This window comes from Ammospiza nelsoni, chromosome 5 (assembly GCF_027579445.1).
Source record: "Ammospiza nelsoni isolate bAmmNel1 chromosome 5, bAmmNel1.pri, whole genome shotgun sequence".
Taxonomy (NCBI): domain Eukaryota; kingdom Metazoa; phylum Chordata; class Aves; order Passeriformes; family Passerellidae; genus Ammospiza; species Ammospiza nelsoni.
Genome location: NC_080637.1, coordinates 68141811 through 68153312, shown reverse-complemented (window position 1 = coordinate 68153312; position 11502 = coordinate 68141811). Strand labels below are relative to the sequence as shown.

The 11502-nt window shown below is 43.4% G+C and overlaps 1 protein-coding gene across 4 annotated transcripts; it reads left to right on the top strand.

The window, feature by feature from the left end:
* The first annotated feature begins 380 nt into the window (after nucleotides 1-380).
* Nucleotides 381-11070, top strand: NUP50 (nucleoporin 50). 4 transcript variants are annotated; one of them, XM_059471606.1, is made up of 8 exons: nucleotides 381-608; nucleotides 3362-3440; nucleotides 3761-3844; nucleotides 5835-6027; nucleotides 7443-8105; nucleotides 9357-9435; nucleotides 9892-10010; nucleotides 10689-11070. In XM_059471606.1, exons 2-8 carry the CDS (start codon nucleotides 3372-3374, stop codon nucleotides 10889-10891), a joined length of 1410 nt encoding a protein of 469 aa, XP_059327589.1. In that variant the 5' UTR covers nucleotides 381-608; nucleotides 3362-3371; the 3' UTR covers nucleotides 10892-11070. The 4 variants fall into 4 exon arrangements, with proteins under 4 accessions (XP_059327589.1, XP_059327593.1, XP_059327590.1 ...); XM_059471607.1 differs by lacking the exon at nucleotides 381-608 and adding an exon at nucleotides 932-1056; XM_059471608.1 differs by lacking the exon at nucleotides 381-608 and adding an exon at nucleotides 1216-1253.
* Nucleotides 11071-11502: the final 432 nt, after the last annotated feature.

Sequence of the window (11502 nt, the reverse complement as noted above, 5' to 3'; positions counted from 1 at the left end):
GCCGCCCTGAGGCGCCTCCCGTGCTGAAAATGATGAATTATATAATTCAGAACCAGGGAACATTAACTTGATTACAATGTATAAACACATGAGAAAGCTTTTTTATCAGCTTCTGTGCGGAGGCCCCAATTTTTGCGGGGCAAGGCCAGTGACCGGCTGGCACTGTCAGGGGACGTTCGGGGTTTGTTTTTCCCGACGAGCTCGGGAGAACTCGCTCAGACCGCGGCTCGCGCCGGAAGTCACGTGACCCGCGGCTTGCCTTGGGCCCGCCTTTCCCTCGCAGCGGCCTTTGGGGCGCCCCCCGCGGCCGCCGGCGGTACTGCAGCCCCGGCCCCGCCCCGCCCCGCTGCCCCCGCCGGGCGCACGCGCGGTGCGGGCGGGCGCGGGACGGCGGCGGCGGCGGGCGCGGCGTTCCCGCTCTGGGCCCCACCGAGCCCCGTCTCCCGGCGGACACCGAGGGGGAGGCCGGGCCGGGCGGCATCGGGGGATTGTGAAGGCACAGCGGGGCGCGCTCAGCCTGCGAGAAGACCAGGAGACCCTGCGCGCCGCCCGCCGCAGCGTCGGCCCCGCAGCGCAGCGCGGCAGGAGAGAATCGCCCGCCCGAGCGAGTGAGTGCCGCGGGTGGGGGGCGCGAGGGGCGGCCGGGCACGAGCGGGACCCGAGCAGGGGAGCGCGGGCTGGGCATGGAGGCAGCGGGGCGGCGGCGGCGCTTTGTGGGGCTCGCACCGTTCGCAGGGTTCGCAACGCGCGGATCGGTCTGTGCGGTGCGCAGGCGACGCGCGGCGTCCCCGGGACGGGGCGAGCGCAGCCGGGAGTCCAAAGCGGAACGGCAGCGCCGCGGCCACGGGGGCGCGGGGTGGCCCCGCCGGCATCCGGCTTCCGCTTCCTCCCGCCGGGAGCCGCGGCGACCGCGCTGCGACACCGCCGGGCCCGGCACCGGCCCCGCTGCCGCCAGCACCGCCGGGCTCCGGCCCTCGGTACCCGGGCGATGCCGCCCGCAGCAAACCTCCAGGGCAGCCTCGGCTGCGCTAAATAGGGCAGCGAAGCGCTCTGTAGGTCAGCAAAGCATCTGCGTTGTGTTGTTTTTAAACAAGAAGTGTTTGTTAATCGAACAAGAGTGAGGCTGCGTATCAGGGAAAGGTTCTTCCCCCAGAGGGTGTCGGGCACTGCCCAGGCTCCCCAGGGAATGGCCACGGCCCCAAGGCTGCCAGAGCTGCGGGAGCGTTTGGACACCGCTCTCAGGGATGCACAGGGTGGGGTTGTTGGGGTGTCTGTGCAGGGATTGTTGGGGTGTCTGTGCAGGGATTGTTGGGGTGTCTGTGCAGGGACTGTCGGGGTGTCTGTGCAGGGACTGTCGGGGTGTCTGTGCAGGGATTGTTGGGGTGTCTGTGCAGGGACTGTCGGGGTGTCTGTGCAGGGATTGTCGGGGTGTCTGTGCAGGGACTGTCGGGGTGTCTGTGCAGGGATTGTTGGGGTGTCTGTGCAGGGACTGTCGGGGTGTCTGTGCAGGGACTGTCGGGGTGTCTGTGCAGGGATTGTTGGGGTGTCTGTGCAGGGACTGTCGGGGTGTCTGTGCAGGGATTGTGGGGGGGTCTCTGCAGGGATTGTCGGGGTGTCTGTGCAGGGATTGTCGGGGTGTTTGTGCAGGGATTGTCGGGGTGTTTGTGCAGGGATTGTTGGGGTGTCTGTGCAGGGATTGTCGGGGTGTCTGTGCAGGGATTGTTGGGGTGTCTGTGCAGGGACTGTCGGGGTGTCTGTGCAGGGCAAGGGTTTGGAATCGATGATCCTATATTCTGCGATTCTTTGATGTGTTTCTCAAAATCATTCTCTCTCTCAGGCTGTTCAGAACATGTGCTCCAAAAACTTAGTGAAGTTTGTGAATACCAACCAGATGCAGGCTTGTGTTCGTTCCCAGGACAGAATACACTTCAGGTTCTCTGTTAGATTCATGTTAGATCCTCTACAATGCTTTTAAAGAGAAACTCTGTAAACACAGAGTACAGAGAACCTGGAGCTTAGGTCAACAAGGTTTCCCCTCTTTTGGTGGGGGACAGGCTCTGTAGTTAAGGTGCTATTTCAGTAAATCAAATATCTAATGTAATAATGAAACTAATACATTTAAATAATACTATAGTATAGTATATACTATATTAAATAATGCTATAGTATATTATATAATATATGTTATTGTATAGTATATGCTATTATATAATATTATAGTATATTATATAAAAATACTATATAGATTATATAATATATATAGCATTGTATATATTATATAATATATATTAAATACACATATATATTATTTTATACATTATTATGTATACATGTGTATATTATATCTATAATGAGTATATATATGCAGAATATATATACAGAACACTTTTATTTATTATAAATAAATATTTAAATGTATTACATAATATAATACATATAATTCTATATTAAAATTATGTAATAAAATAATAATAATTTTTATAAAGGTGACTTTAAAATATCTTCTTATTTAGCTTTTCAATGGGTTAGATTGAAATGATCTCCCAGGGATTATCAAGCAAGGATGTCTACTTCCAGGACAGAGTGGATTAGGGCATTTAAATGTGTATACACAGGCCAATATGTGTCCCTCTATTTCCAGAAGCTCTAATAACTTGACCTAGTAATTTGTGATGTGTGTCAGACAAAATTCAGGACTTGGATGTGTGATCTCCAAGTGTGCTGCTGAATGTACTGTTCTAGAATGTTTCAACATATAAACAAAATATCTTGTAAAAATGTATTGTTACAATGTCTGGCTCTGAAATTCAGCTATTTGAGGATTTTTTAATCTTTTTTCTGGGCAGGTCTTAATCATAAACCCAGAGGGGATTTTGGAAGAGTTTTAGTTGTTGGGCTTGCTTGAGATTTTAATTGCAACAAAACTGCATATTTCCTTTGGAAAGTTTTCATATTTAGTGTCAGAAGATATAACCATAGTTAGTAAAATACTCTTTTTTCACATAAAGTTCCAGTAGTGTGATTGCTTGCCAGGTTTTTTAGATTGACTCCAGCTACCATGTTTTCTTTCTTTGGTTTTGTACACAGCTCATAAGTTGTACTTTAGTAAAATGGGACTCAGAACAGTTACAGACATTCCTTGTGCAAAGCTGATTTTGCTCTACATCACAGAGATAACCAGAAAAATGATGATTGTTTTTGCTACAACATTTAGTTTTCAATTGTCATTCCAATCTTGACCTGCTTCTACATGAACTGCAGTTCCTGTTTTTTTGTTCTAAGAATACAAATTGAAGATCACTGACACTTAGAATTTATTTCTGTGCAATTCTTTCTAAGATTTTTTGTTTCTTCCCCACAGGTGGGGAAAAATGGCCAAGAGAATTGCAGAAAAGGAGCTGACTGACCGAAACTGGGACCAGGAGGATGAAGCTGAAGAGGTAAAATACACATTAGTTCCCCAGAGTGCCTCAAACTGTGGATTACTGACAGATTCCCTTCAGCACAGAGATCTTAGAGCTGCGTTTTTAAAAAGCAAAGGAAAACTTACATTATTTGTTGTAGTAAAATGGAGATAGCACAGAGAGAAATGTAGTGCAGTACCAGAGTTTTCAAAGTATCAGCTTACAACCAGTGGGCTGGTTTTTAACTTCTTCCCTTGTTTGCTTGGTAGCAGTGTTAGAGTTGTGTTCAGAACGTGATCTCAGCCATCCCTTCATGTTGAACATTCCACTAATGATTCCATAACTTCCTCTTCAAGGTGGGAACATTCTCTGTGGCAAGTGAGGAGGTCCTGAAGAACAGAGCTATTAAAAAAGCAAAGCGCCGCAACGTGGGGTCAGAGGTAATGTGGTCACTGAACAGGGGTGCTGGAGTTTTTCTCACTTACAAAACACATCAAACTCAGGTTTTTGCTTCCTTGGGTTTGTAGTGATGCTGAATAAAGTTATCTTTTCAGCTCACTAGGTCTTATGTGCACATGAACTTTGGCTTTACTGTTCCATGCTAAGAATAAGGCTAAGGCAAAAAAAGGGTAATACTAGTTTGACTGGTGAGCAGGGTGTTCTTGCATATTTCAGACACAATGTTGTTTGCAAATGGGTAAAACAGCATTTTTACTGCTTTACTTCCATTTTTTGTAGAGATGGAAGTACGGAAATGCAGTTTTTAGTTATCCATACTGGAGGGCTGGGGGATGTCTCAGAAGCTTTATTAGTAAACACCCAAATACTAAACTGCTCTAAGAATGAGAAGCATGTCTTTTCTTAAGAATGCTGCTACTTTTTTTCCTCCCTCCCTGTCAAGAGCTTTAGTGCCATCTACTCTTGGCACTAACAAATTAAAAATTGAAAGGCAGTTGGCCTTTGTTACAGGTTTAGTTCCTGTGAAAGCATTATCCCAGTGCAGCCAAGTTGTTGTCCTTTCAGAAATCCTTGACAATGCTTTGTTGTATATATTTTTCCCAGACATGTTTGAAGAGGCATGCATCATGTTAGAAATAGGCCTGGAACTTAGTGTTACACAGATTGCTTTAGGACTGGATGGGACTAGGCACAGTTAGGAACTAGACAGCCTTCTCCTATGCTTTTGATTTTCCTTCTTCAGCCCAAGCACTATGAATGAGGAAGCTGTCTTAGCCCACTAAAGCCCTGAGTAGTTTTAGCCACAAATGTGGTAGAGAATACAGCTAAATGAAGGATTGTACTGGAAGGAGGTGATGCAAAACACAAACTACAACTTGATCAGGAGAGATTCAGGGACAAATGGGATAGGAAAAATAGAACAGAATGAGAAAGGAAACCAGATGGGTTGTAGAAGTAGTTAGGAGACTGGGAGCAGCTGTTAGAGCTGGTGGAAGGGCTGGTGACAACTAAGGACCATGCAGCCCCTCACTCTTCCTCCTTGTGGGTTGAGGAGGAGAATCAGAAAAAAGGATAAAAGCCTGGGCTGAGATAAGAACAGTTTAATGATTGAAATACAGTGATCATGATGATAAGGGAACCAAAAAAAGAGAAAGAAACAAACCCCAAGAAAAAGCAGGGATGCACAGAAGGTTGCTCACTACCCACAGACCTCGCTCATCCCATGGCCAAGCAGCAATTAGCTGCTTCCAGCCACCCCCTCCCAGTTCCTGTGCTGGCCATGACACTGAAAGTTCACTTTGAGTAGTGAAAGTTCATTACCTCCAAAGGCCTAAAGATTGCAGTGCTTTATTTGCATGTTAATTGTACCTTGTCTTTTAGAAACACTTAAGAAACTATACCATAAAATAATATGGTTGCAAAGACAGTGATCAGAACTGGGTAATGAAAAGGTTGCAGAGATGGATATTTTGTGGTCAGGTACAGTCTGTCTTTGCATCTTCCATCAGTCACATTGGAATATTTTGGGTAAATCACAAGAGGTTTCATAGATGACTCCAGAGTGATGAGTGGATTAAAGTGTTGAGCTCTTTACTGCCATTGTAAATGGTAAAAGTTGTTGAAAATAAACCTGAAATTACATAATCCTGTGTAGTTATTTAAAGAGAAACCAGATTACAGATTACCAAAATGTCTAATAGATAAACACATCCACAGCTCTGAGCAACTTCCATGTATCCACATCCTAGACCCAGTTTGTTTTCATACCAAACATCTGAGTCTTTTAAAAACAGTAGCAGTGTGTGTCATAAGGAAGTTGTTAATTTTGTTTACATAGCTGACACAGAAATGCATGGAATGACACACTGAACTAGGGAAAAACAAACCAAGGATATCAGGAATATTAAGTGAGGATAGGATTTGTGTGGATAAGATGTTTATAACTGGTTGTCTGTTTTTTTTTCTCCCCAGTCTGAAAGTGGAGGAGCTTTTAAAGGGTTTAAAGGCTTTGTATTGCCTTCTGGAAAAGGAGGAGGTGGCTTCAGTGGATTTGGGAATGGTGCAGGAATAAAGCCTTTGGAAGGGCTGTCTAATGGAAGCAGTGTCTCTGGTACTCCTCCTTTCAGCAGTTTGAAGAGCACCTCTGAAACACAATCAGCATTTGGTAAGTTTTAAATAAGCACACATATTTATCAACACCTTCAGTCACAAAAATTTTTGAGTCATTTTAGTAGTGAAAAAAACAAATTTAGACCGTCTTATAGTTGTGTTTTAAGGTTTTGAGACTTTATACCTCTTTGTAAGATTTCTTATTATTTTAGAGTGCTGGAGGGACAAGTTTTCATCTGCTTGCAATTTAAAGAGGTGGCAACTAAATTTATATTTCTAATACGGAGGTAAAAGTTTTCTAGGCACAGATGGAAATGGAAGGCACTGGCATAAGGCAGTCTGTAAAAAGTATAAAGCATCTGGTGACATGTCCCAATTCTTTGAATTTAAATTAAAAATACATGCTGCATAGCTAAAATCTTCATCTTTTTTCCTTGTACATCTGATGTTGCAGACAGTCTTACTAGAATTTATCTGTTACAGTTATACCTACATTTTAGGACATTTGAAATACTTCAGCATGTTGAGCTGTCATGCTTTGGAATTACCTGAGGAATGTTAGTTCTGTCCCTTTGTGCTGGACATGCAGAAATGTTAACCCTTATTTTGGAGTCACCATGCCATAGAATAGAAATGGTGGAATTTGAACTTTGAAGTAATGTGGATTTCAGTGAGCTTGAATAAATTAAGGGAAACTGAAATATTCAATGAGACTATTTCTAGTTTGCTTCTTAGGGTTTTTTATACAGAAGTGCTCAAAAGCTTGTAAAATTATGGGCTAGTGCACTCAGGGTGGTTTAAAGTACATTTAAAGGACAAATGGCAAGAGATAAGTTGAGTTTTTCGATTTAATAAGCATTACAGCTTGCTGAAGTTGTTAGATTTTTGTAAGATTCTGAAGGTTTTGGCAATATATAAAACATGTATTTTTTTTAATGTTCTGTACAAGATGTCTTTGGATTTTTTTTTTGTACACCAGTGTGCTCCGTCTACTTTGTCTATCCCTAACTTACTTGTCTAAATGAAAACATGGGTCAGCTCACTGGCATGGGAGTACCTGGGGCACAGTGTGGTGACTCAAAAGAAGGAGATCAGCTCAGGAAGGATGACTGATTTGATAAGAAATATTGCACATGTTAGGGTTTTAAGAGAGTTGTGCTTTCTGGGTAGGAAAAAGGGTTCTAAGCCACATTTCTCACTAGGTCAGCAAAGCATCTGTGTTATTTTTTAAACCACAGCTTGTTAAGCAAATGAGTTAAGCTGGAGATCAGGGAAAGGTTCTTCCCCCAGAGGGTGCCGGGCACTGCCCAGGCTCCCCAGGGAACGGTCACGGCCCCAAGGCTGCCAGAGCTCTGGGAGTATTTGGACAATGCCCTCAGGGATGCGCAGGGCCAGGAGCTGGACTGGGTGATCCTGCCGTGTCCCTCCCAGCTCAGGCTATCCTGTAACTCTGTGATTTTCCCGTGACAGGATCCCCGATGTCCAACGGCCCCAGTGCCGCTGTGTTTGCTGAGAAGAAGGCTGCCAGCCCCACAGCCAACGGCGGCAGCAGCCAGCCCTGCTCCTCGGGCAGCACCCTGGGCTCAGCAGCCACCTCTGGCTCCTACCACAAACAGCTGGCTGCCCTCAACTGCTCCGTGCGCGACTGGATCGTGAAACACGTCAACAGCAACCCCCTGTGCGACCTCAGCCCCATCTTCAGGGACTACGAGCGCTACTTGGCCAGCATCGAGCAGCAGCACGGGGGCAGCAGTGACAGCAGCTCCGAGAACGAGGGCAGCAAGACCCCTGCCCCCCAGGCTGCTCCTGTGTTTGGGAGTTCAAAGCTCCAGCAAGGCTCCACCTTTTTGTTTAACAGCAAATCTGAGGATACCTCCGACAAAAAAGCTGAAGCTGCATCAGAAAAAAGAGACCCGTTGTTAGGAGCTACATCAACTGTCTCGTTTAATTTTGGCAAGAGTGTTGACAGTTCTGTTTTGGGTTCCCTCGGTTCAGGAACGCTTAGTAGTTTCTCATTTTCTTCTGGGAATTCAGGTTTGTTTGGAAAAGATGCAAACCAGGCCAAATCTGTCACTACAGCACCCACCAGTTCATTGGAAGCTCAAACAGACAGTGGCAATAATGATGACAAAGGTAAATTCTACGTATTTCTATTTATAGTTATTTTAATGGTCAGCTGTGAGTGTATGTGACTTCAGAATACTAAGAAAATGCAATATTAAGTTCACTGAGATAATGGCATGGTGTAGTGTCCAAGGAGGTTCAGGCTGGATATCAGGGAAAGGTTCTTCCCCCAGAGAGGGCTCAGGCACTGCCCAGGCTCCCCAGGGAATGCCAGAGCTCCCAAAGAGCATTTGGAAAACACTCTCAGGCACAGGGTAGGATGGTTGGGGTGTTCTGGGCAGGACCAGGAGCTGCACTCCATGATCCTGGTGGGTCCTTTCCAGCTCAGGAAATTCTGTATTCTGTGATCATCATCATTCTTCAATTTGAAAGTGCAGAATTATATAACATATATATACACACCTCTATAATATAATACAATATGATATACAATATATAATATGAGATTATGATACAATATAATATCCCCCTTATTGGGAGAACCCAGCCCTTATGTAAGCAACACCAAAAGTATGTGCTTATCAAGACTTACATAATTCTGTCAGAGCTGTACTTTATATAATATACAAAATAATCCCATATCTGAGGGCAGGAATTGATGAAATTTAAAGCAGCTAGTATGTTCACCTTTCAGCCTGCTGGACTTCTCAATCCCACTGCTTTTCTTAGTAGGTTTATCAAGAGATCCCTGCAGTAAAAAGCATGAGATACAGAACAGTTCAGTCCATTTTACTTAATAGATTGTAAGGAGGCCAACAAAGTTGCATAGTACCTGACAGTTTTACTCTGGTCTTTGCCTGTGCTGAATACAATAGGCTGATAGAAATCCCAGCAGCTGAGGGGATGGAAAGGCAAAATCTGCCACTATTATCTGTCATTCTGCAATTCCCCAAATTAAACCTGGCTCTTGGAAGTATTTATTGTGCTTTACTTGAACCCATTTATGGAGCATGCTCTGCAATGTGAAACTGTTTCTGTTCAAACAGAAGCTTTTGACTTACTAAGCTTTTTATTGTTGGTGTTTGATTGTTTGGTATGGATTGGGTATTTTCATCCCATTTAAACTGAAGGTGAGGATGAAGTTGTTTAAGAGGTGAATGAAAAGCAAGTAACCCTTTTTTTGTAGCCGAAGCTGCTACAGAGTACACAGGAACTGAAAGGTGTCACTGACCAGCCACATGTCCACGTTAACCATGGTGGGCATAAGGGTGCCAAAATCTGTGCTCCCAACATTCACATATCAAAACTTTCTATTTAAAGGAGGGGAAGAGGAGGAAGAAGAGCCACCAAAAGTCATCGTCAATGAAATAAAAGAAGATGATGCTTTCTACTCAAAGAAGTAAGTGACTTTAACTTGGAAAATAAAATTAATATCTGTGTATTGCTATTCTTCACCACCTAAAATGGCTTAAAGTTTATTAGAGCCTCACTTAAAAATGTTTATAAATTGTACATTGAAGTCCTATTATAACTTCAGAATGATACAACCAGTTCTTATGGCTTTCTGAGTAGGCCCTGAGTACAAGTTGCTGTGCCTTTTACTTTGCCCTGAAAGTAATCCATTTATCATTTCAATACTGAAAGAAATAGTTCACTTTCTCTTTGATCTTCAAGTGCTGTCCATTAGCACATGAAACAAGGTCAAGAATAATAAAGATTTAGGTTACTCACAGCATGTTAAATCCTGATTACTGTTACTGTGAGTCAGATGGATACATGTACCTGGGAGATACCTTTTTATTTCATCTCTACATGGCTGCACAAACAAGGATTTGTGGTTTTTTTTTCTCCACAGGTGCAAACTGTTCTACAAAAAGGATAATGAATTTAAAGAAAAAGGTGTAGGAACATTACATTTAAAACCAGCAGGAAATGAAAAAACTCAACTCTTAGTACGAGCAGATACCAATTTAGGTAAGTACATTTATCCCAGTAACAAGTCTTAATGTCAGAATTCCTTGCTAAGAATTAGGCATTTTTTGGGTTTTTTTACACAGCATTAACAGATACAATTAGTGAAAACCTACTATTTTTTTCCTAAATCATTTAGAATACTGACAAACACTTGGGTGCCTCTAGTGAGTATTACAAAAGACAGCACATGAAGCAGTGCAAGAAGTAAAAGGCTATGGTGTATGTTTGATAAAAAGTACCAGTTTTACCCTGGTTTGTCCAGATTAACATCTGTCCATATCAGAAGATTTTGCTTCTGTATATGAATTGCATCTAGTGGTCAGAATGAGGAACTTGGTATACACTAAGCACTGTGACTGGATTCCTCATTTGCTGCTTCTCCCTTGTCCCCTTTCTCCTGTGTCCCTCTGCTATCATTTGATATTCAGGTTCCTCCATTTAAAAAAGGAGGATGCAGTATTTGCAGAGATTTTCTCATTTCTAGTGAGGAAAGAAATCTGAGACCAATGGCCATGAATGGATGCTTAGGAAAGAAGAAGACAAACATACACTATGTTTGTGAATTGCCTTCCTTCCAAACACCTCCCTAAATTTCTAGTTACTATCTGTACTAACCCTGTAATGCAGTAAAAGCTAGAAAATGGCTAATGGTAATTTTTTCCCCCTCCTCAAATGCAGGAAATATCCTGTTGAATGTTCTAATTCCACCTAAGATGCCATGCACAAGAACCGGAAAAAACAATGTTCTAATAGTTTGTGTTCCTAACCCACCCATCGATGAGAAGAACCCAGCTGTTCCTGTCACTATGCTAATAAGAGTGAAAACAAGTGAGGATGCAGATGAGTTGCACAAAATCTTACTGGAGAAAAAGGAGGCTTAAATAAGTTGCAGTCCATAATTTGAGGATTTATTGCCAAACTGCTGCTGCTCTTTTTTTCTTCCGTAACTTCATTTGAACATTTAATTCTTTGCTCTGATATTAAGAACTGTTATAGGAATTCTGGAAAAATGATGTGAGGAAAAGCTAAACTAGCTAATAAAAGCTTTAATAGAACACAAGTGTTGGACTGTTCTCCCTCATTTTCAGTACTAAATGCAGGACCTCTTCTGGATAAAGCACATGGATATAATTCCAAGCAAATGTTTTTAGCACCAGTCAACCAAATGGACAGAAAGCTGAGTACAAAACCATGGTACCAGAGCTTCCTTACAGACTGTAATACAATGCAAGCACCTCCTGTTTTGGGAAGGGAGGATGTTCAAGCTTACCTGTTGCAACTGTTTCTAGACTGCAGATTTTTAATTGGTCTGTTGTATTCTGGTGAGACTGACTTCTTAGACTCAGTGACAGAACTGCACCCCACCAGTGATGATCTCCATTGTGCTGGGTCTGTACCCTTGCAGACCTGTGTGCTTTCAGGACTCAGAGACTGCAGATATTTAAAAGAGAATTTGTTTGTGTAGCCTTGTTGGCAGCAGTGGTTCCTCCAG

Coding starts and splice junctions, on each gene's coding strand:
- NUP50 (XM_059471606.1), top strand. CDS start 3,372: ATGGCCAAGAGAATTGCAGAAAAGGAGCTGACTGACCGAAACTGGGAC. Junction 3,441..3,760: donor AGGAGGATGAAGCTGAAGAG/GTAAAATACACA, acceptor TTCCTCTTCAAG/GTGGGAACATTCTCTGTGGC. Junction 8,106..9,356: donor TGGCAATAATGATGACAAAG/GTAAATTCTACG, acceptor TTCTATTTAAAG/GAGGGGAAGAGGAGGAAGAA.